The sequence below is a fragment of the Salmo salar genome, chromosome 26 (assembly GCF_965601325.2).
Source record: "Salmo salar chromosome 26, fSalSal1, whole genome shotgun sequence".
Lineage (NCBI taxonomy): Eukaryota > Metazoa > Chordata > Actinopteri > Salmoniformes > Salmonidae > Salmo > Salmo salar.
In genome coordinates this window covers 6,255,739-6,282,116 of record NC_138316.1, presented here as the reverse complement: position 1 = coordinate 6,282,116, position 26,378 = coordinate 6,255,739, and the positions used below count along the sequence as shown (strand labels likewise).

The window sequence follows — 26,378 nt, the reverse complement described above, 5'->3', positions numbered from 1 at the left end:
TCTGTGTGTACTTGCGTGTTTGTGTGCGTGCATGCATATGTAAACAACCTCTGCATAACTGTCTTTTATCTTTTTCTTTCACAGACACACATAAGCCTTGCCCATAGCCATGCTTAAGGCATTGCATTGGTTTAGTTCATACACTTGCTATAGTCTCTACACTCTCCCTATTCTGTCAATCACATCATATCCGCTGGCTGAAAAAATCAATTGTGCTGGTAGAGTCACTAGGGAGACCAACAATACAATTCATAATTACTCTCCAGTAATATGGATCTGAGGTGTAATGTAATCACCATGCAGTGTCTGGGAGCAGAACTGGGCCAATGAAGGCAGACAGATTTATTCTGCAGAGCACATCTGCCTTATTTAGAGTGAGACTGCACGCTTAGCTCCCCTGAGACCTTAGCGGCAAAGGTCCAAGAAGAGTCTGCAGAAGGAGGAAATAAGTCCAGTCTGCTCTACTGTGGAGCTACATTACACCTCACCGGCAGACAGGCAGGCAGCTCTGTGCTTTCTGGGGAAATCTAATAGGTTGGCCTCTGCGGGCAATCCCTATGGTACTCAGCTGTGCATAAATCAAGCCTTTACCAGAGAATGGTGGTTTTCTAATGATGCGACAGAATGGGTTGACAAGATATGGGAAGCGGCAGCCTCGTGTACTTATGGTGAAATATGATATCGTGGCCCTGGTCTCTGCCTTATCTTGTGAACCAAAGCAAGAGGAAAGAAGAGTATACTGTATTCAACAATACTCACTGAGAATAGCTGAAGAAAAGGCTGCAGCTGTAAGAGCTGCAGATAAGTATAAGAATGAGATGGAGCCGAGTGCTTTTTACCCACTCAGTTCATGGACCACAAATCTCAGTCTGTACAGAGCTATCCTGGTCTGATCCTAGACATTATAGATGAAAAGGAGGGACCAATGATGTCATATAGTGCAAAAATGTTATAATAGAACATTTTATGGAATCATGGATAGATAATGGCACCTCTGGCTTCCATAATATGTCCATGTCTCCTATATGACATTCATTGCTGTTCAAGATCGTTGTCCTCATAGAAATAGCTTCTCAACAGCGCGCACCACTAGGCAAAATATGTGCTTTGTTTGAAACGAAACACAGGTAGGCTACAGTTTGTTGACATAATCTACTCAAACATTTGCCCACGAAAAAACACTGTACATAATTCAAGAAGATCTAAATGCATATTCCCATGAACTGGTTGGCATGTAGTGGGTTAAGTTGGTACATGCCCAGAATGTTATAAGGTTTGAGAAAAAGGGGGGGGGGGGGGACAGGATGGGGCGGTTTGATCCAGTCGTGCAGCCTCTGCCTTCTGAAATAATCTTCCATTGTCCTCCAAGAGTTGATGAATATTCTTTCTTTAGTTAACCACTTTACCTCCTCTATTCATACACCTCTATCGTTAGACACAGGGAAGGTGGCGTCACAGCACGAGGCTTAGCTAGATACAGTACTACCAGCTTACCTCTTTGTTAGCGTTAGCAAAGATGCTATGTTAGCTACATTACTACCAGTATAACTCTTTTGCATTAGCAGTAACAGGGGCGGCAGGTAGCCTAGCAGATAAGAACATCAGGCCAGTAACCGAAAGGTTGCTGGTTTGAATCCCAGAGCTGGAAAGATGGGAATAAATCTGCCGTTCTGCCCTTGAGCAAGCAGTTAACCCCCAACAACTGCTCCCTGGGTGCCAATGACATTATATGTGGAATACACATCTCAGTTGAATGCATTCAGTTGTGCAACTGACTAGGTACACCCTTTCCCTAATTACATGGTTACCTCTTCTATATTAGCCCGGACATTATGCTACCTACATTCCTACCAGCTTACATCTTCTGTCCCTCACTGGTCTCAAACCAGGGAACCTCTGAACATATTGACATGTCACCATGAAGAAATGTTACCAGTAACGCCACAAAAGCTGTGGCTCTTGCAGAACAAGGGAAACAAATACTTCTAGGTCTCAGAGCAGGATATGTCTCAGATTGAATGCTACTAACACTCCGACAACCATTTCACATTGGCTACACAATGACGGACAATATTAGCAGGGACAGACTCCGGACCTAGCCCAGATCTGTGACTCATTTCTTTATTTTTAAGAGCACAGTGATGATGTATGATTAGACTGAGGAGAGACACTCCTGGTCGATTGGCCAACAATCATTAATTAATTCCCGGAGCGGACTGTGAAAATGGGGAATAATTCCTACAACTCTGTCTCCATGGAATACTAATTGGCTGGGGAATTAATTGAGATGTAGCAATAGCTTTAATCTCATTATATACAATACGGGGCCATTTGAAGCATATTTGACGTGATTTATCGTAAATACAAACATAGATATTATCAGAGTGTGTGGTTGGAACGCTCTTTCTCTGAGCTGGTAGGATGTGCATTTCACATTCAAGTAATTGTTTTCTGCGTTTTTCTCTGAGCAACAAACAGTTGGATCATTTGCATATTACTCATGATTTCCAGAGTGAAAAATGTGGAGGTGGCAGTAAAGTTGTTCGATGGCACTTTTTTTTCCTATTTTTATTCAGTGGCTGCTGTGTGCCTGATGTTAGAGACAATCCAGCATAGAAATTGTCTGGAAGGCACTTTGCAAATTGCATTGATCTCTCCCTAGACCTGCCTTCCACCTGCTTCCCATCCTAATGCCTCTCTATTACAGAGGGACACGGAGAGGTGGTGGTGAGACGACAGGTGTGATACACTCGCGCACAAACACAAATGCGCGCACAAACACACACACACCTGTCTCACTCCCAAATAAAGAGAATTCCCTCTATTCTGCACTCTAATCCACACTTATTTTGGCGACACGGGGGACAGACAGCAAGACAGTACTAGAGCAATAGAGGAAGAGAAGAGACGACTATGTTTCTTTTCCTGGGAAACAGAACAAGATTAATAGAGCGAGATTAAGAGAGGAGAGTTAAGAAAAAGGGAAAATGATGAGAAGAGGAGAGGTGTTTTCCATGCCTGAAACTCATGGTCGCCACTTTATAAAAACACCCATACAGTGAATTTGGAAAGTATTCAGACCCCTTCCCTTTTTTAACATTTTGTTATGCCTTATCCTAAAAATGATTAAAGTTTTTTCTTATCAATCTACACACAATACCCCATAATGACAAAGCAAAAACTGTTTTTTTAAAACATTTTTGCAAATGTAAAAAAACAAAAAACAGAAAACCCTTTTTTAGATAAGTATTCAGACCCTTTGCTATGAGACTTGAAATGTTTGAGATGTTTCTACAACTTGATTGGAGTCCACCTGTGGTAAATTCAATTGATTGGACATGATTTGGAAAGGCACACACCTGGCGCGGCCTGCCCAATGCATCACCGGGGGCACACTGCCTGCCCTCCAGAACATCTATAGCACCTGGTGTCATAGGAAGCCACCCAAACCATGGCTTGTACACCCCGCTTTCATCCAGAAGGAGAGGTCAGTACAGGTGCATCAAAGCTGGGACCAAGAGACTGAAAAACAGCTTCTATCTCAAGTCCATTAGACTGTTAAATTGCCATCACTAGCCGGCCTCCTCCCAGTACATTATCCTGAACTTAGTCACTGTCACTAGCCGCTTACCACCCGGTTACTCAATCCTGCACCTTAGAGGCTGCTGCCCTTATTCTATCCTACATATTTTATCTACATAATGTCCATAATGTCTATACATCCCATCATATACACTTCCGGTCAAAAGTTTTAGAACACCTACTCATTCAAGGGTTTTTAATTTTTTGTTACTATTTTTGACATTGTAGAATAATAGTGAAGACATCAAAACTATGAAATAACACATATGGAATCATGTAGTAACCAAAAAAGTGTAAAACATATTTTACACACTCTTGGCACTCCCTCAACCAGCTTCATGAGGTAGTCACCTGGTATTCATTTCAATTAACAGGTGTGCCTTCTTAAGTTAATTTGTGGAATTTCTTTCCTTTTTAATGCGTTTGAGCCAATAGGTTGTGTTGTGACAAGGTAGGGGTGGTATACAGTAGATAGCCCTATTTGGTATAAGACCAAGTCCATATTATGGCAAGAACAGCTCTAATAAACAAAGAAAAACGACAGTCCATCATTACTTTAACACATGAAGGTCAGTCAATATGGAACATTTCAAGAACTTCGAAAGTTTCTTCAAGTGCAGTCGCAAAAATCATCAAGCACTCTTATGAAACTGTCTCTCATGAGGACCGCCACAGGAATGGAAGACCCAGAGTTACCTCTACTGTAGAGGATAAGTTCATTAGAGTTACCAGCATCAGAAATTGCAGCCCAAATAAATGCTTCAGAGTTCAAATAACGGAAACATCTCAACATCAACTGTTCAGAGGAGACTGTGAATCAGGCCTGGTCGAATTGCTGTAAAGAAACCACTACTAAAGAACACCAATAAAAAGAAAAGACTTGCTTGGGCCAAGAAACACAAGCAATGGACATTAGACCAGTGGAAATTTGTCCTTTGGTCTGGAGTCCAAATTTGAGATTCTTGGATCCAAACACTGTGTCTTTGTGAGATGCAGTGTGGATGAACGGGTGATCTCCGCATGTGTATTTCCCACCGTAAAGAATGGAGGAGGAGGTGTTATGGTGTGGGGGTGCTTTTCTGGTGACACTGTCTGTGGTTTATTTAGAATTCAAGGCACACTTAACGAGCATGGCTACCACAGCATTCTGCAGAGATATGCCATCCCATCTGGTTTGGGCTTAGTGGGACTATCATTTGTTTTTCAACCGGACAATGACCCAACACACCTCCAGGCAGTGTAAGGGCTAATTTCTCAAGAAGGAGAGTGATGGAGTGCTGCATCAGATGACCTGGCCTCCACAATCCCACGACCTCAACCAAATTGAGATGGTTTGTGATGAGTCGAACCCGCAGAGTGAAGGAAAAGCAGCAAACAAGTCCACAGCACATGTGGGAACTCCTTCAAGATTGTTGGAAAAGCATTCCAGGTAAAGCTGGTTGAGAGAATGCCAAGAGTGTGCAAAGCTGTCATCAAGGCAAAGGGTGGCTGTTGGAAGAATCTCAACTATAAAATATATTTTGATTTGTTTAACACTTTTTTGGTTAATACATGATTCCACATGTGTTATTTCATAGTTTTGATGTCTTCACTATTATTCTCTAATGTAGAAAATAGTAAAAATAAATAAAAATCCTTGAATAAGTAGGTGTTCTGAAACTTTTGACCGGTAGTGTACATACAGTTGAAGTCGGAAGTTTACATACACTTATGTTGGAGTCATTAAAACTCATTTTTCAACCACTCCACAATTTTTCTTGTTAACAAACTATAGTTTTGTCAAGTTGGTTAGGACATCTACTTTGTGGATGACACAAGTTATTTTTCCAACAATTGTTTACAGACAGATTATTTCACTTATAATTCATTGTATCACAATTCTAGTGGGTCCGAAGTTCACATACACTAAATTGACTGTGCCTTTAAACAGCTTGGAAAATTCCAGAAAATTATGTCATGGCTTTAGAAGCTTCTGATAGGCTAATTGACATAATTTGAGTCAAATGGAGGTGTACCTGTGGATGTATTTCAAGGCCTACCTTCAAACGCATTGCCTCTTTGCTTGACATCATGGGAAAATCAAAAGAAATCAGCCAAGACATCAGAAAACAATTATAGACCTCCATAAGTCTGGTTCATCAATGGGAGCAATTTCCAAACGTCTGAAGGTACCACGTTCATCTGTACAAACAATAGTACGCAAGTATAAACACCATGGGACCATGCAGCCGCCATACCGCTCAGGAAGGAGACGTGTTCTGTCTCCTAGAGATGAACGTACTTTGGTGCGAAAAGTGCAAATCAATCCTAGAACAACAGCAAAGGACCTTGTGAAGATGCTGGAGGAAACAGGTACAAAAGTATCTACACTGCTCAAAAAAAAGGGAACACTAAAATAACACATCCTAGATCTGAATGAATGAAATAATCTTATGAAATACTTTTATCTTTACATAGTTGAATGTGCTGACAACAAAATCACACAAAAATAATCAATGGAAATCCAATTTATCAACCCATGGAGTTCTGGATTTGGAGTCACACTCAAAATTAAAGTGGAAAACCACACTACAGGCTGATCCAACTTTGATGTAATGTCCTTAAAACAAGTCAAAATGAGGCTCAGTAGTGTGTGTGGCCTACATGTGCCTGTATGACCTCCCTACAACGCCTGGGCATGCTCCTGATGAGGTGGCGGATGGTCTCCTGAGGGATCTCCTCCCAGACCTGGACTAAAGCATCCGCCAACTCCTGGACAGTCTGTGGTGCAACATGGCGTTGGTGGATGGAGCGAGACATGATGTCCCAGATGTGCTCAATTGGATTCAGGTCTGGGGAACGGGTGGGCCAGTCCATAGCATCAATGCCTTCCTCTTGCAGGAACTACTGACACACTCCAGCCACATGAGGTCTAGCATTGTCTTTCATTAGGAGGAACCCAGGGCCAACCGCACCAGCATATGGTCTCACAAGGGGTCTGAGGATCTCATCTCGGTACCTAATGGCAGTCAGGCTACCTCTGGCGAGCACATGGAGGGCTGTGCGGCCCCCCAAAGAAATGCCACCCCACACCATGACTGACCCACCGCCAAACCGGTCATGCTGGAGGATGTTGCAGGCAGCAGAACGTTCTCCACGGCGTCTCCAGACTGTCACGTCTGTCAAATGTGCTCAGTGTGAACCTGCTTTCATCTGTGAAGAGCACAGGGCGCCAGTGGCGAATTTGCCAATCTTGGTGTTCTCTGGCAAATGCCAAACGTCCTGCACGGTGTTTGGCTGTAAGCACAACCCCCACATGTGGACGTCGGGCCCTCATACCACCCTCATGGAGTCTGTTTCTGACCGTTTGAGCAGACACATCCACATTTGTGGCCTGCTGGAGGTCATTTTGCAGGGCTCTGGCAGTGCTCCTCCTTGCACAAAGGCGGAGGTAGCGGTCCTGCTGCTGGGTTGTTGCCCCCCTACGGCCTCCTCCACGTCTGCTGATGTACTGGCCTGTCTCCTGGTAGCGCCTCCATGCTCTGAACACTACGCTGACAGACACAGCAAACCTTCTTGCCACAGCTTGCATTGATGTGCCATCCTGGATGAGCTGCACTACCTGAGCCACTTGTGTGGGTTGTAGACTCCGTCTCATGTTACCACTACAGTGAAAGCACCGCCAGCATTCAAAAGTGACCAAAACATCAGCCAGGAAGCATAGGAACTGAGAAGTGGTCTGTGGTTACCACCTGCAGAACCACTCCTTTATTGGGGGTGTCTTGCTAATTTCCTATAATTTCCACCTGTTTATTTCATTTGCACAACAGCATGTGAAATGTATTGTCAATCAGTGTTGCTTCCTAAGTGGACAGTTTGATTTCACAGAAGTGTGATTGACTTGGAGTTACATTGTGTTGTTTAAGTGTTCCCTTTATTTTTTTTTGCAGTATATATCCACAGTAAACCGAGTCCTATATTGACATAACCTGAAAGGCCGCTCAGCAAGGAAGAAGCCACTGCTCCAAAACCGCCATAAAAATGCCAGACTACGGTTTGCAACTGCACACGGGGACAAAGATCGTACTTTTTGGAGAAATGTCCTCTGGTCTGATGAAACAAAAATACAACTGTTTGGCCATAATGACCATCATTATGTTTGGAGGAAAAAGGGGGAGGCTTGCAAGCCGAAAAACACCATCCCAACCGTGAAGCACAGCGGTTTCAGCATCATGTTGTGTTGGTGCTTTGCTGCTGGAGGGACTGGTGCACTTCACAAAATAGATAGCATCATGAAGTGGGAAAATTATGTGGATATATTGACGCAACATCTCAAGACATCAGTCAGGAAGTTAAAGCTTGGTCACAAATGGGTCTTCCAAATGGACAATGACCCCAAGCATACTTCCAAAGTTGTGGCAAAATGGCTTACGGACAACAAAGTCAAGGTATTGGAGTGGCCATCACAAAGCCCTGACCTCAATCCAATAGAACATTTGTGGGCAGAACTGAAAAAGTGTGTGCGAGCAAGGAGGCCTACAAGCCTGACTCAGTTACACCAGCTCTGTCAGGAGGAATGGGCCAACATTCACCCAACGTATTGTGGGAAGCTTGTGTAAGGCTACCCAAAACTTTTGACCCAAGTTAAACAATTTAAAAGCAATGCTACCAAATACTAATTGGGTGTATGTAAACTTCTGACCCACTGGGAATGTGATGAAAGAAATAAAAGCTGAAATAAATAATTCTCTACTATTATTCTGACATTTCACATTCTTAAAATAAAGTGGTGATCCTAACTGACCTAAGACAGGGAATTTTTAAAACTGAGTTTAAATGTATTTGGCTAAGGTGTATGTAAACTTCCGACTTCAACTGTATGTATATAAAACAAAAGCTAGACAATCAGGGTGCTTTGAAATTCCAAAAGCAATGCATAAAGAAAAATCTGTTGCACATTTTGATGGTCAGGAAATATAATACTGTTTAAGTGTGGCCCTCCGGACCTTGGTTGAAGACTGGATCTGGCTAGCTGGGCAAAATGAGTTTGACACCCCTGGTGTAGAGGGTTAGGGAGGGCAAGGAAGAGGAGACTATTCCTCTGCAGATGAGGGGAGAAGAGTAAAAAGGGAGGGGTTGTGGATGTCCAGAGTATGGGGTAGGGGTCTTGATGGAGCTCAGGCGGGTAGAGAGAGGGGGTAGAGAGGCGTGGAGGGTGAGGCCTTACCTGTGCAGATGGAGCCGTTCCCCACATAGCCAGGCTTACAGGAGCACAGGTGGCCTCTGATGGTGTTGGTGCAGATGGCATTGTCATCACAGGAGCTCTGCCCACTGGCACACTCGTCATGTTCTGAGGGAGAGATGCAGCAGAGTCAGACTACTCAGCAGTGTCTGTCTGTTTGTCTGTCTGTAAGCGTATAGACTACTCAGCAGTGTGAGAGTGTGTTTGTATCATGAATGCATGTTTGTGTTTTATAATGTTTTTGTTCATGTCTGTTTGTATGTCGCACATGCATCCCTCCTGTAGGGTCATTGTCAGTTGTTTTCATTCAACAGTGTACTGTCGACTATCTTCCTCACAGATCTGAGCTGCTTTACTGAGGGGCTGGTCTGAGAATTTAGCCTCAGGGAATAGGGAGTGGGTTTGCACCACAGGCAGTGTATGATCAAACACCATCTGTAGCCGCTCATGACTGCAAAAAAATCAATCTCATTTACTCGCCTACTTCTGGGAATCCATGACAGGTTGTGTAACACAAACACAGCCAAAAGTTATCTTGAATACAGTTAACGATTCAAACTTCGCCACACACTTGATTTTACACTGCGTAAATACCAACGGTGGTAAACTGTATGCGTTCCGGTGGAAGTTCATTAATTTCAATGGGAGGCAATCCATACTGCTGCTTTCCAATCTGCTGGACTCGACTCCGGTAAGTACAGTGTGTACTTCAATAAAATGTTTCAACTTGTATGTTGCTTTGCCTTGTGGTCTTTGAAACATAAGTGGATTAACCACCGAAGATGTTGCAAATGTGTAGTGTTCAACTACAGTATGTGTTTATGGGATAGCAACAAGAAAACTTTTGAAAGCTCAATACATTTACTTGAAAAATACAAGATCAAAGTTTATGATGTTTAGAATTCTATGCAATTATGTTTTGTATGTATTCTATGCCATTGCTATTGCTGATTATATTCATAATAAGGTTGTGGGCTGTAGCCTGTTATTAGTAGGTCTATTGTACTTTTTACAATTGATTATCGCTATCATTATTATAGTAATGGAGGCTAGCTACTTCCATAGCTGTGGGAAGTAGTTTGGGGGTGGGGGTTCTGCGATTTTGTTTATTTTTTAATTGATGACATTGTGCAGTGCGTGCTCCCTTGCGCTCCCCCAGCACTACACAAGAAATCAGGGGTGTAGTGCTGGGGGAGCGCGAGGGAGCACGAAAAACTATTGAATGACAAAACAAATAAATATGTAGGCTACAGCAGCCTAGAGGTAGGTAAATGGTGGTTTCTTCCCTGTCTTATCTCTGACGAAGGAGGAAGAACTGTAGGCTACATGTGTGCACTGAATAGGCCCATCGGAGTCTTGACAACGTCAGAAAGTTAAAAAAATAATAATATTCACCTCTGCCTTAATGTTCATAAAACTCCACTGACCTGCTCTTCCGCAGTGGAACCCAGAATGATATGTGACCACTTGGTTACAACGACACGGTTCTGCAAAGGACACCCAAACCAGAGTGGCCAATGTAAAGCCCAAGAGCCTGACCGTCTCTGGAAGTTGCTGTATCCCTGCTTGAGATCTTTAGCCAATATTGGCAATTGGTTGAGATGCAGGGCCTGTTAGAGCTGTAACATAATAAAAAATAACTTGTAGACTGCAGTTTTTTATGTCCAAGAATACAAATGTAAAATAAAAACGTATTTGGGGGGGCCAAATAAAATCATCCGCAGGCCAAATTCGGCCTGTGATCCACAAGTTGGAGAACCATGCATTAGACAGTCTCAGAGTAGTTTCCCCAAGTGTCTCCTGACCAGAAATGCTGGGGCCGGCTTCTGTCAATCTGGGATCTAATATTTTCTATAAAGAATCGTAAAAACTTTTCGCAGAGATCAGGGGATGCAAGCATGTCACTGTTCGGGTTGGCACCAGCAACTCACTCGATTGTCTTAAACAGAATTTTCCAGTTGAGGGATTTCTCAGAGATCAGGGTAGAGAAGTGTTTCGCTCTTGCATCTTTTACTGAAGCATTGTAATTTCTCATCAGATCCTTTATTATCTCATAGAATACTTAAAGTTTGCTGGCCTTCCATTTACATTCAGCTAAATGGCACTGTCACACCCTGATCTGTTTCACCTGTCCTTGTGATTGTCTCCACCCACTCCAGGTGTCGCTTATTTTCCCCAGTGTATTTATCCCTGTGTTTCCTGTCTCTGTGCCAGTTCGTCTTGCATGTTTGTCAAGTCAACCAGTGTGTTTTTTCCCGTACTCCTTTTTCTCTTCTCTTCGCTAGTCCTCCCGGTTTTGACCCTTGCCTGTTTTCTGGACTCCATTCCCGCCTGCCTGCCCGCCCTTCGGTACCTACTGGACTTGACCTTTTGCCTGTACACGACCATTTGTTACGTTCACTTTATAAAGCACGAGTGTGGTCATTAAACCAGGGTGAGACTATGCCAGACAATTTATTCTTGATTTTAACTGGTGCCACTGAGTCTAAAGTAGCCTGACATACAGTATGTCATTGAAACTTTTCACCAAATCATTGGTGTGAAGACCGAGAACAGGATCAGTGGTAGAGGACAAAAAAGCATTCAGGAATTTCCTAGCAGTTGTGGAGTTAACCTCTTGACGGTCGCCTAGGATAGGGGGCGCTACAGCGATTTTTGAAAGAAATTTGTGCCCATTTTAAACAGCCTCCTACTCAAACTCAGAAGCTAGGATATGCATATAATTAATACTTGTGGATAGAAAACACGCTAAAGTTTCTAAAACTGTTTGAATGGTGTCTGTGAGTATAACAGAACTCATATGGCAGTCAAAACCCCGAGACCGATCGTAACAGGATGTGGAATTCTGAATTGCGGACTCAACTTCATCACTTTGCCTATAAATCACACCGTGAGCAATGGTTCATTGAGCACTTCCTATTGCTTCCACTAGATGTCCCCAGTCTTTACAAAGTGGTTTGAGTCTCCTACTGTGAAAACTGACTGAATGAGATGCTGTGGAAAGTGATCACATGAGGAGGGCCATCACCATTATGATGCCGGCGCCCCTGGCTACCCTCCCCTTTCAAAACGTTTTGAAAGACAATGCAATCGTCCCCCTTGAATCTTATTGGAGCTCTGGTTGAAAAAGGCCCTAAAGATTTATGTTATACAACGTTTGACATGTTTGAACGAACCTAAATTAAAAAAAAAATGCATTTTATTGAAAGAGGAGTCCCGCAGCCGACGGAAGTTTTGGAGCAGCCTTCAGAACACGCTGACAAGAACAAGCTATTGGGACGTAAAGGATTAACTTTTTCGAACGAAAATACATTTGTTGTGGATCTGGGATTACTGGAAGTGCTTTCTGATGAAGATAATCAAAGGTAAGGGATTATTGACAATAGTATACAAGAGTAGATTTGATATGCGATTGTTCCAAGATGGCGCAGACCTGTAACGGTAGCCTATTTTTCTGAGTATCGCATCCCCTTTTATCGCAAAGTGTGATTACCCAGTAAAGTTATTTTTAAATCTGGCATTACAGGTGCTTTCAATATTCATCTATAAATCTTAGAATGACAATATTACATTTTAAAAATGTTTTTGAATAGTAATTTAGTAAATTGTAGCGCTGTTTCACCGGATGCATTTGAGGGAAAATAGTTAGTCAACGTCACGCGCCGATGTAAAATGCTGTTTTTATATATAAATATGAACTTTATCGAACAAAAGAATGCATGTATTGTGTAACATGATGTCCTAGGAGTGTCATCTGATGAAGATTGTCAAAGGTTAGTGCTGCATTTAGCTGTTTTTTGGTTATTTGTGATGCATGTGGTTGGTCGGATAATGGCTATGTGGCTACTTTTACGATATACTCCTCTAACATAATCTAATGTTTTGCTTTTGCTGTAAAGCCTTTTTGAAATCGGACAACATGGTTCGATTCAGGAGAGGTGTATCTATAAAAACGATATAACATAGTCCTATATTTGAAAAAAAAAATTTACATTTTGTTATGCTAATGGCGATAGGATTTTTCGCTGGAGGTCCGTCCCGAGCCCGACCAGGGGTTAATGATGCAAGAGCGAGTTGGGACTGACACATTTTTAGGAGGATGAGGAGAAAGCATTCTAAAAACAATACTGAGATGGCTAGAGACACATCAATAGTTTTTCCAAGTTTCAATATTCAGACCATGGGACAGCACAAGATCAAAAGTATGGCCTTTGTTGTGTGTAGGCCCTGTGGCATGTAGCACAAAGTTAAAGGATTCTAACATGATAAGAACATTTTCAACTAGTGCATTGTTTGGGCAACACGCATGAATGTTTAGGTCTCTAAGAATATTAACCCTGTCAGAGAATTCTGCAATGAACAACATTTTAGGTTTAGGAGGGTGGTACACTAACATATACAAGATGGGCTGTTTCTTGTTCAAGCTAAAGATAAGCCTCTCAAATGAGGAAGATTCACCACATGACACAGGGCTACATATAAAATTGTCTCTATGAATGACGGCTACCCCACCACCACAGCGAGACAGCCTGGATTTCTGTAGATAAGAAAAGGCTGGAAGGGTAGTTTCAAAAGTGAAAGATGGTGCCGACAGAGAGGGCTGCCTCGCTTCTTGCTCTTAGGAAACGGGAAATGTATTATTTCTTACATTGTTAGGCCAGAATTTTTTTGGTGTTATTCCATACAGCCAGGAAGAACTATTGGATATCAGAGCGACGCGAACTAACCAGCAGTACCATCATTACGACCAGGAATACGCACCCCCAGGGCAATTCCAGAAGCCAACCCAAAACAATGCTGGCGTAGGAGAGGTATTCGGAGTGGTCTTCTAGTCCAATTTAGGAGGCGCACACACCACCCACCGCTTCCGAGTATATTACTTGCTAATGTTCAGTCTCTGGATAATAAAGATGACAAGCTCAGGGCGAGGGCCTCTTTCCAGTGAGACATCAGGGATTGTAACATTCACGGAAACATGGCTCTTGGGATATACTGTCTGAATCGGTCCAGCCAGTGGGATTCTCAGTTCATCGCGCAGACAGGAATAAATATCTCTCCGGGAAGAAGGGCGGGGGTGTATGTTTCGTGATTAATGACTCATGGTATAATTGTGATAACATACAGGAATTCAAGTCCTTTTGTTCACCTGATCTAGAATGCCACACAATCAAATGCCAACCGTATTATCTCACAAGAGAATTTTCTTCGGTTATAGTGACGGCCTTGTATATCCCCCCTCAAGCTGATACCACGACAGCCCTCAAAGAAATCCACTGGACTTTAACTAGAAACTAGAAACCACATATCCTGAGACTGCATTTATTGTAGCTGGGGATTTTAACAAAGCAAGTTTGAGAAAAATGCTGCCGAAGTTCTATCAATATATTGACTGTAGAACTCCTGCTGCCGAAACACTCGACCACTGTTACGCCAACTTCCAGGATGCCTACAAGGCACTCCCCCGCCCTCCCTTCGGCAAATGTGACCATGACTCCATTTTGCTCCTCCCTTCCTATAGGCAGAAACTCAAACAGGAAGTACCCGTGAGAAGGACTATCCAACGCTGGTCTGACCAATCGGAATCTACATGTACTCTTCAAAATGGTTTTGATTATGCAGACTGGGATATGTTCCGAGTGACTTCTGAGAATAACATTGACGAATACACTGATTCAGTGACTGAGTTTATCAGGAAGTGTATAGGAGATGTTGTACCCACTGTGACTATTAAAACCTACCTTAACTAGGGGCTCCCGAGTGGCGCAGTGATCTAAGGCACTGCATCTCAGTGCCTTAGGCCTCACTACAGTCCCTGGTTCGATTCCAAGCTTTATCACATCCGGCTGTGACTGGGAGTCCCATAGGGCAGCGCACAATTGGCCCAGCGTTGTCCGGGGTAAGCCGTCATTGTAAATAAGAATTTGTTCTTAACTGACTTGCCGAGTTAAATGAAGGTTAAATACCAATACATTTTAAAAACGTGGATAGGTGGCAGCATTCGGGCAAAACTGCCACTGCATTTAACCATGGCAAGGTGACTGGGAATATGGCAGAATACAGACAGTGTAGTTATTCCCTCTACAGGGCAATCAAACAGGCAAAACGTCAGTATAGAGACAAAGTGGAGTCGCAATTCAACAGCTCAGACACAAAATGTATGTGGCAGGGTCTACAGACAATCACGGACTAAAAAAGGAAAACCAGCCACGTCATGGACACCGACGTCTTGCTTCCGGGCAAGCTAAACACCTTTTTTGCCTGCTTTGAAGATAACACAGTGCTGATGTGGCCTGCTACCAAGGACTGTTCGCTCTCCTTCTCCGTGGCCAATGTGAGTAAGACAAGCGTGTTAGCCCTCGCAAGGCTGCAGGGTCCAGACGGCATCCCTAGCCGCGTCCTCAGCGCATGTGCAGACCAGCTGGCTGGTGTGTTTACGGACATGTTCTATCTCTCCCTATCCCAGTCTGCTGTCCACACATGCTTCAAGATGGCCACCATTGTTCCTGTACTCAAGAAAGCAAAGGTAACTGCCCTAAATGACTAGTCCAGGATCATATCACCTTTTTTTAACAAGCATTTTGCAACACCCACACTAAACACGTATATGTGACCAATAAAATGTGATTTGATATGATTTAGAGGACTAAAATCCAATCCTCTGGTTTACGACAAATTTCAGTTAGCATTAAAATATCAATGTCATTGAAAATGATAAAATCATTGCATATGAACAACTTCTTATTTAGAAATCTTACATTCAATAAAACGATCTTGACATGGATAGCTGCCGGATTGACAGAGGTATTCAGTGGAGTTAGAGGAACATATATTAGGTTACTTACATTTAACGCACTACGGGACCTAATATGCTTTCCATGTCCTCTGTTGCTAATTATGACAGGGAGGACTGGAGCACTACCTGACACAGGCCGTCAGTCTCTAAAACAGTTTGCAATGTTTCTGAAAATAATTCTTGAACCCCTGTGGTTAGGGTAAATCCAGTCTTGTTTAAAAATGCTCTCATAGCAAATCCTGTCATTTATTCAGGTGCTCGTTTAGGGCAATGAGGTGGCTGAAATGTTCCGAACCCCTTCGATAGCATGGGAGGGAGCCAGAGATAATTATTCTCTTCCTTGTGCTAGCCAGGGTGGGATTTTTTGTTGTTGTAGTCATCCCTCAGATTGCCTAAAGGGAAGGTTGTTAAAACCTATGTGAGTGACGATGGTGTCAAAATTAGAGTAGTTGGCCAGAACCTTAGGCAGGAGGGAATTGATGTCTCGACACGGGCTCCCAGGTAACAGTGGACCTTGGTTAGTCCACAGACCATAGGCAGGCCAAAATCTCTCACCATCGAGCTGCCCACAATGATGGACATGATGGAATCCAAAGGGGAAGGAAAAGGGGGAGTGGGATGGGACTGCATCGGGCAGGGGGATGGAGCCTTCTAGCCAGGCTAGCCAGACTCTTTGCACCAGCAGCAGTGGATGACTTCGGAAGCCCCAGGAAGGTGAAGGATGACCCGAGACCCTTCTGGCTTGAGTCAGTGACCTGCTGAACAGTGGTAACCGTGGGGGAGGGTGCCACTGGTTGGCTACCGGCTATTGGTACACTCCCAGGATCATGGCTGACTCTTGGGGCCGGTAGGTCCTCCTTCAGCGGGACAACTAGATTGGATCATCCAGGACAGATGGAGATGGCCAAACTGCCTCCCTCCCAGCCTCCTACGCCTGGCCAGTGTCCAGCCACCCATGCTCAGTGAAGTTGAGCTGTCCAGTGGATTGGAACAGAGTAACGCACTGTTCGAACAGACTCATCAGCACCTTGACTGTTGGAGGCACTCAAGACTGAGATGCAATTTGCCTGAGTTGCAGCCAGGTCGATGAACTTGAAAGCAGGTCCTGCTTTTGCCACAGCTGAGCTAGCAACCGCAGAATCTCTTCCCGAAGCTGCTTGATGGTGATGCATTTAGGCCAGAGAAACACAAGTCAATTTATCAGTTCCACTTTTTCTCCCTCTTTTATGGAAATCATCTCGCACCTATCACATTTGTGCCCAGCCATGGATAGAAGCACCAGTGGGCTAGCACTTCTAGCCTAAGCCATTAGCTTGACCGCTACCAGCCAACTATTAAGCTATTTAGTGGGATCCCGGGACACAAACGTGCATTCCCAGCAGCAAAAACTAACCACATCGCTGAATCCGTAGCTGTTTCTTAAAAACATATTTCATAAAAACAACAAACCGAGTGTGACTAACATTCACCACTTAGCTACTCGCTCTGATGACATATCAATACTCTATTTCACAGAGTGACAACAGTGAGTCCACACATTTTGGTATGTGACCCCAGTAGGAATTGTACCCACAACTCTGGTGTTGCTAGTGTTGGTGTTGTTCATATTACTGTAAAATACAATACATTATTACCATACAGGTGGAAGATGTATGATTTCTATACCCAGGAATGTATGGCCCTCATTCAGGCATGCAATGACAACAATCCAGACCTACAGTATGTCAGGCTTCGTTTTGTAATGCTAATAGGTTTTTACCTTTGCCAAAAGACAGGCTTGATGCTAACTAGTGCCTGCTAAACATTGTTTCTTTCATTCCTTTAATTTGTTTAATTTGATTACAGTACACCTATGTTGTAATTGTATTTGAATAACACATGTATTAGTATAACTTGTGAAGCAACAGTACACACTTTAAATCTTCAACATACTTCTGACTTTTAATTATTTATATTCTTCTGCAAACTACTCCTCTAACACCGTTTAACCCTGTAGACCCCAATAGAATTGTAGAATGCTGCTGTAGATTACTGAGAATTTTCAATATAAAGCAACTTTTCTCACACATGTCAAACAAACAGACATAGCTCAAAAACAAAGAGCAAATGACAATTACAAGTTCAGATTTGAATTAGTGGAAGATGTCAGCTGTAGCTGACTTGTGTCAAAAGTAGCATTTTTACAATTACAGTGAATGGAATGTTGGAAGTGATGATGTCACAATGGGACCTTTAGAATGTTGAGGAAATCCCATGAAAGTGGATGGAGGACAAAAAGTTGAATAGTTTAAAAAGTATAAATGATATGAAGACCAGTCAACACGTTTTAAAGTTTGAACTGTGCTTCTAGCTCTTGTGCCCTTCAAACTTCACCAGGAAGTGACCACCTGTCAAATTATGAGTAACAACTCGGTCCACACCCCTTGGTGCCACACTCTTGGCTCCCCACTTCCTGCCACTGTAGCCATAACAAAGTGACCGCACAAGCTGCATTTTGAATGCCTTCAGGGACCAGCGCCTGTGGTTTCTGGGAAGAGGCCTTTGCAGGGTCCCCTACGCTGGTCTACTAATGCCGCCGTCAGGGTACCATACATACATAGGAACCAATATGCCACGCAACCGCTTTGAGCAGCTATATTCCAACCAGAAGCCATGGATTACTGGCAACAACCGCACCGAGCTAAAGGCTAGGGCTGCCGCTTTCAAGTGGGACACTAATTCGATCTCTTATAAGAAATACCGCTATGCCCAGAAATACCTCTATGCAGCCGTGACCTGCCCAGTGACGCGAGTCTACAAGATGAGCTAAATGCCTTTTATGCTCACTTCAAGACAAGCAACACTGAAGCATGCATGAGTGCGCCAGCTGTTCCGGTCGACTGTGATCACGCCAAGTTCCTTGGTGTTGTAGTGGTCTGGGTGTAGCTGGTACAGAGGAGTCAGGCGCAGGACAGCAGAGATGAGTAACACAAGTAACTTTACTCAAATATTCCAATAACATGTCGTAATACCGAGCCCACAATAATGGACCGAACATACATAAAACAATCACGTCGACCGCCGAACGTCACCCGAACAAGGAGAGGGACCGACTTCGGTGGAAGTCATGACAGGTTTCCACATCACCAACAAACTATTATGGTCCAAACACACCATGACAGTCGTGAAGAGGGCAAAATAACATATTTTCCTCCTCGGGAAACTGGAAAGATTTGGCATGGGTCCCCAGATCCTCAAAAAGTCATACAGCTACACCATTGAAAGCATCCTGACCAGTTGCATCACCGCCTAGTATGGCAACTGCTTGGCATCCGACCATAAGGCGCTACAGAGGGTACTGCATACGGCCCAGTACATCATTGGTGCCAAGTTTCCTGCCATCCAGGACCTACATACTAGGCAGTGTCAGAGGAAGGCCCAAAAAATTGTCAAAGACTCCAGTCACCCAAGTCATAGACCGTTCTCTCTGCTAGCGCACGGAAAGCGGTACCGAAGCGCCAAGTCTAGGTCCCAAAGGCTCCTTAACAGCTTCTACCCCCAAGCCATAAGACTAAAGAACAATTAATCAAATGGCCACCCGGACTATTTACACCCCCCCCCGCTGCTACTCGCTGTTTATTATCTATGCCTAGTCACTTTTCCTCTACCTACATGTACAGATTACCTTGACTAACCTGTACCCCCGCACATTGACTCAGTACCGGTACCCTCTGTATATAGCCTCGTTATTATTATTTTATTGTTGCTTTTTATTACATTTTTTACTTTAGTGTATTTAGTAAATATTTTCTTAACTATATTTCTTGAACTGTTGGTCAAGGGCTTGTAAGTAAGCATTTCACGGTAAGGTCTACACCTGTTGTATTCTGGAGATGTGACAAATAATTTGATTTGATTTGTATGTACTGTATATTCAACAAATGAAACAGACAAATTTTACAAAGTAAGCTGTGTGAATGGTGAGACTTGGCACAGACACACTCTCTAGTGTGTTCTCCCTCTTCCTCCTCCTCTCCATGTTGATCTTCCTCTCCATGTTCCTCTCGCTCCACTCTCCTCTTCCTCCTCTTCATTATCTCCCTCCACTCTCCTTTCGCTCCACACCATCCTCCTCTTCCTCCTTGTTCCACATCTCTATCCCTCCAAGCATCTCTAACTCCTCTTCCTCCCGGCCTTTTGCTGCTGAGGCCCAACTCTCCACATCACTTCCCTCCCTTTTCACACACTCTCTCACTCTCCCTTCCTCGCTTTATTTTTCTCAGTCTTACACCTACTCTGTTATAGTCACCTTTTAGGAGTTTATAATAAACTAAATCATGATGCTATACGTCACTTTCATTCAGTAAAACAAAATCCCATTCACACATACATATACAGTATCATCATAAAGCTATACAGCACTTGCATTCAATCAATCAATCATCAATCAAAATTATTTAATAAATCCCTTAGTGGAGAGATTTGTTTCTCTGTTCATTGTGTGTTTGTCAGACTGATGGATAATCAGACAGGATAGAGCACACAAAGACGTTCATAGATGGCCAGCAGGATTAGATTATAACCGTAAAGGCTATATTTGGTACACACACCTCAAGACCCATGGTCAAATTACTTAGTTAGCTGGTTGTCTTTGTAGGGGGGATTGAGACGATCAAGTGACAAATACAAATCAAATCAAATGTTAGTAGTCACATACAAATGTTTAGCAGATATTGCGGGTGTTATTGCGGGTGTTATTGCGGGTGTAGCAAAATGCTAGCTTCAAACAGTGCAGTAATATCTAACAATTCACAACAATACACACAATACACACATTCTAAAATTAAAAGAGTGGAATTAAGGAATATATAAATATTAGGATGAGCAATGTCAGAGTGGCATAGACTAAAATACAGTAGAATACAGTACATACATATGAGATGAGTAAAGCAAAAATATTGAAACATTATTAGAGTGACTAGTGTTCCATTATTAAAGTGGCCAGTGATCTATGTGTATATATAAGCAGCCTCTAAGGTGCAGGGTTATGTAACCAGGAGGAAGCCACCAAGTGATGGCTATTTAACAGTCTGATTGCCTTGAGATGGAAGCTGTTTTTCAGTCTCTCGGTCCCAGCTTTGATGCACCTGTACTGACCTCACCTTCTGGATGATAGTGGCAGGTAGCCTAGTGGTTAGAGCGTTGAGCCAGTAACTGAAAGGTTGCTAGATCGAATCCCCAAGCTGACAAGCTAAAAATCTGTTGTTCTGCCCCTGAACAAGGCAGTTAACCCACTGTTCCTAGGCTGTTATTGTAAATAAGAATTTGTTCTTAAGTGACTTGCCTAGTTAAATAAAGGTTAAATAAAAATAAAGAAAATAGCATGGTGAACAGGCAGTGTTTTTTTCCCCTTGTTGATCTTTTTGGCCTTTTTGTGATATTGGGTGCTGTAAGTGTCCTGGAGGGCAGGTAGTTTGCCCGCAGTTTTGCGCCCGCACCACCCTCTGGAGAGCCCTGCGGTTGTGGGCGGTGCAGTTGCCATAGCAGGCGATGATACAGCCCGACAGGATGCTCTCAATCATGCATCTGTAAAAGTTTTTGAGGGTTTTAGGTGCCAAGACACATTTCTTCAGCCTCTTCACCACACTGTCTGTGTTGGTGGACCTTTTCAGGTCGCCAGTGATGTGTATGCCGAGGAACTTGAAACTTTCCACCTGCTCCACTGCGGTCCCGATGATGTGGATAGGGGCGTGCTCCCCCTGTTGTTTCCCGAAGTCCACGATTAGCACCTTTGTTTTGTCAACATTGAATGAGAGGTTATTTTCCTGGCAACACACTCACAGGGCCCTCTCCTCCTCCATGTAGGCTGTCTCGTCATTGTTGGTAATCAGGCCTACTAGCACTTCATGATGAGAGAAGTGAGTGCTACGGGGTGATAGTCATTTAGGTCAGTTACCTTTGTTCCTGTATCCAAGAAAGCAATGGTGGGCATCTTGAAGCAAGTAGGTACAGCAGACTGAGCTAGGGAGAGATTGAATATGTCCCTAAACACTCCAGCCAGCTCGTCTGCACATGCTCTGAGGACGCTGCTAAGGATGCCGTCTGGGCCGGCAGCCTTGCGAGGGTTAACACGCTTAAATGTCTTACTCACGTTGGCCACGGAGAGGGAGATCCCACAGTCCTTGGTAGCGGGCCGTGTCGGTGACACTGTGTTTTCCTCAAAGCGGGCGAAGAAGGTGTTAGCTTGTCCGGAAGCAAGACGTCGGTGTCCGCGACGTGGCTGATTTTCCTTTTGTAGTCTGTGATTGTCTGTAGTTCCTGCCACATATGTCTCGTGTCTGAGCCGTTGAATTGCGACTCCACTTTGTCTCTATTAAGATGTTTTACCTGTTTGATTGCCTTACGGAGGGAATAACATACAGTTTGTATTCTGCCATATTCCCAGTCACCTTGTCATGGTTAAATATGGTGGTTCGCACTTTCATTTTGGTGCGAATGCTGCCATCTATCCACAGTTTCTGATTAGGGTAGGTTTGAATAATCACAGTGGGTACAACATCTCCTATACACTTCCTGATAAACTCAGTCACCGTGTCCGTGTATTCGTCAATTTTATTCTCAGAAGATACCCGGAACTGCGTTGCGAGCAAAGCACAATGTTGCTCAACTCGCGTTTTCTTGCCTGACAGACATCTACAGAGTTAGATAATGTTAGTTGATTAGTAACAATGATGGGACAATTTCCAAATTAATAGCACCAGTAGAAACAGGAACTTCTTAGCAGCTATGTCAGAAAAGATCACTGCAACTCAATACAACTTGAGCTCCACTGTGCTGGCTTCTAACATAACATGACAGTTAAGCAAGCTGTCAAATAATAGGAAACATGACAAACTGTAGGGACCGATGCTGGGAGACGATCCGGCTGAGGTGTGGGAGCCCGATGATCCGGCTGAGGCGTGGGAGCCCGACGAGCTGGCTGAGGCATGATGTGGGATGGGAGCCTGATGAGCCGGCTGAGGCGTAGGAGCCCAGTGAGCCAGCTAGGCATCCCACCTGGGAAAGCCTGACGGGCCAGCCGAGGTATGGCGTTGGACTAGCCGGCCGAGGCGTGGGAGCCCGACGAGCTGGCTGAGGCGTGGGAGCCCGACGAGCCGGCTGAGGCATGACGTGGGATGGGAGCCTGCTGAGGCGTAGGAGCCCAGTGAGCCAGCTGGGGCATGATGTGGGATGGGAGCCTGCCAAGCCAACCAAGGCAAGGAAATCTCTCATGCCAGCTAAGGCACCCCTGGTTCCATCAGTGGCGGTACCCAGACCCGATGTCAAAACCAACAACAAAAAACAAGAACTCCCTGATGCTTCAAATAGTGGGGTCAGCATTCTGTAGGGACCAATGCTGGGAGACGAGAAGCAAGTACAGGGAGTGAACATTTAATGGATAACAGACAAGAAATAAACAAGGTCAGCGTCTGGACAGGGAAAAATGTAACGACATCAATTCTGACACAGGGAACAAACTGAGGAGCAGACCGATATAGAGTGGCAATCAAAAAGTAAAGGAGTCCAGGTGAGTCCAATGAGCGCAGATGCACGTAATGATGGTGACAGGTGTGCGTGTGGTCTGATGACACCAAGATTGAACTCTTTGGGTCTGAATGAAAAGCGTCACGTCTGGAGGACACCATGCTTCACCGGAGGGATTGTGCCATGTTGTGGCAGCATCATGCTGTGGGGATGTTTTTTAGTGGCAGGGACTGGGAGACTAGTCAGGATCAAGGAAAAGATGAACAGAGCACAGAGATCCTTGATGAAAACCTGCTCCAGATCTCTCAGGACCTCAGACTGGGGCAAATATTCACCTTCCAACAGGACAATGACCCTAAGCACACAGCCAAGACAATGCAGGAATGGCTTTGGGACAAGTCTGAATGTCCTTGAGTGGTCCAGCCAGTGCCCGGACTTGAAAGCGATTGAACGTCTCTGGAGAGACCTGAAAATAGCTGTGCAGCAACGCTCCCCATTCAACCTGACAGAGCATGAGAGGATCTGAAGAAACGAATGGGAGAAACTCACCAAATACAGGTGGGCCAAGCTTGTAGCATCATACCCATGAACACTTGAGGCTGTAATGGCTACCAAAGGTGCTTCAACAAAGTACTGAGTAAAGGGTCTGAATACTTACAGTACCAGTCAAAAGTTAACACACCTATTCATTCAAGGGTTTTTCTTTATTTTTACTATTTTCTACATTGTAGAATAACAGTGAAGACAAACTATGATATAACACATATGGAATCATGTAGTAACCAACATTTTTTATTTTATGAGATTTTTCAAAGTAGCCACCTTTGACAACTTTGCACACTCTTGGCTTTCTCTCAACCAGCTTCAGGAGGTAGTCAGCTGGAATTAATTTCAATTAATAGGTGTGCCTTGTTAAATTAATTTGTGGAATTTCTTTGGCTCAAATGCATTAAGGAATCAGTTGTTGTGACAAGGTAGGGGTGGTAGACAGAAGATAGCCCTATTTGGTAAAAGACCAATATTATGGCAAGGACAGCTCAAATAAGCAAAGAGAAATGACAGTCCATCATTTCTTAAGACAAGGTCAGTCAATCCGCAACGTTTCAAGAACTTGAAAGTGCAGTTGCAAAAACCATCAAGCACTATGATGATACTGGCTCTCATGAGGACCACCAAAGGAAAGGAAGACCCAGAGTTACCTCTGCTGCAGAGGATAAGTTCATTAGAGTTACCAGCCTCTGTAACGCTAGGGCGTAGTGGGTGCAGAGTCAGGAGCAGGAGGCAGAGAATGCAGGGTAGTGTTATTTATTTAACACACAACGGCAAAACACAAGCCGCCCCAACAGCAAACTAGAGCGCACACCAAAACCAACGTGCCCAAACACATGGGACAAAAACAGGTTGGCGCAACATACGCACTCGCACTTCAAAAATACAAATGAGCGTGCATACACAAGCAATACAGTACCAAACAATCCCGCACACAGAGCAGGCGGGCCTCCTGGCTAAAATAGCCCAGCTAATCAGCCCAAACCAAAAACAGGTGCACACAATCAACAAAAAGGGGGAAAAGGAAATCAGTGGCAGCTAGTAGGCCGGCGACGACGACCGCCGAGCGCCACCCGAACAGGAGGGGGAGCTACCTACGGTAGGAGTTGTGACAGCCTCATAAATTGCAGGCCAAATAAATGCTTCACAGAGTTCAAGTAACAGCCACATCTCAACATCAACTGATTAAAGACAACTGCGTTACACTCTCCCTGCCTCCTTCTCTGTGTTTGTGCTTTTATTTGCAGATTGGGGACAGGTGGAGCTGATTGGATCGCTAAGGTGACAAGTTGCATTTGGATTTGGGATCAACTAGGAGTTAAATGTTCCTGTTGCCCAATCCTGGCTCTCTCACTCCTCAAACACCATTTTGTTTTGTGATCTGGTTGATTAAGTTTTTGATTAGGTGCACCCTTTCAACACTTACACATTTGACCTTCATCCATGCATCTCCATTACACTCCTCACATGCCTACTTTCACACTTCACAGGTTAGCTTTCCTTTGTAGTTATTTAATATTTTTGTTAATCCTTAACTGCTAATGTGTGGACTCTCTTGCTTGTCACCAGCCAGGTTGTGACAAATGGGGGGCTATCTGGGATCTTGCCTTGGCTATTTTGACATTATCCCTAGTATATATGGTAATTGGTTAGTGCTAATTGGTGACTCTTTGGTGGGTCTTGTGGTTTGCTTAGTTCTGGTATTGTCCTAGAAGGCTTTATGGCTATTTGGCCATTTTGTATGTGCTATTGTGTATTGGGAGTTACATGTTGACTTGTTGAAGTTGTATGTTTAATCACACTTCAATTGGTTTAGAGAAATTGCCTTCTAAGGTATCGGTTTGATGACTTGTTTATTACAGGTTCTGATTTGGTGGAGCGAAGACCACGACGTCTCTCTTCCTGTACTGACTAGAGACACTTTGTTCTGTTCCCTGTTGGTCATCGGATTATGGAGGTGAGGTGTCTTTGAATGACCGTGATGTTTTGAGGCAGACATAACTCATTGCCCAGAACTATGGTCTTTTCCCCCTGTTACACGTAGGTATAGTGGCGTGTTCCCACTGGAGACACGTGTGTTTTGAATTTTTGTGTGGTGATAGCGGTCCAAGCAGTTGTCTCGGGAGCACATCTGTGATTTGGGGTTGGTTACCAGCGAGCTGGTTCCTCCTTTGTGCCAGCAGGCTCTAGTGCATCAATACCTGCAGCAAAGCCACCCAAGACTATGGTTAGGATTTGGGTAAACTCAAGTAATGTTCATCTGTTTTTGCACTGTTAAATCAGCTATGTACTTCTTATTCTGTAGTCGATGTGCTCATTAGGGCAGTTCAAAGTTTGGGCTACTAATCTGTTCATTTGGTAGTAGCATTATGGCGTCTATTGAGGATTTTTGTCTGCTCCTTTTGAAGAGTTGCTTATGCAGTTTACAAAGGAACAGCTTTTGAAGTTGCGTGAGTATCATCATGTTGAGATTAGTGACAAATGTCTCAAGGATACAGTGAGGTCTATTCTGTCAGCTAATTTGCTTTCAGCTGGTATTTTGAAGGCAGAATTGAGTGAACCTAGTCCAGCTGTATTAATGTACCAATTGTGTCTCGTGCTGGTTTGACATTTGAGCAGAAAAAGGAGTTACTTTTATTGCAGCTAAATCATTACAACGATCTGGAAAGGTTGAAACAGAAAAAAAGTGCATGATTTGGAAAGGTTGAAGCAGGATACGGAAAAGCTAAA

At 43.8% G+C, this 26,378-nt stretch overlaps 1 protein-coding gene across 1 annotated transcript in view; it reads right to left on the bottom strand.

The window, feature by feature from the left end:
* The window catches only part of LOC106587057 (protein kinase C-binding protein NELL1), a 510,579-nt gene that overhangs the window by 96,470 nt on the left and 387,731 nt on the right, over window positions 1–26,378 (bottom strand). The window contains exon 14 of the mRNA XM_014174942.3: window positions 8,789–8,911. Within this exon, the coding sequence (XP_014030417.3) occupies window positions 8,789–8,911 (123 nt within the window). The remainder of the gene's footprint in view (window positions 1–8,788; window positions 8,912–26,378) is intronic.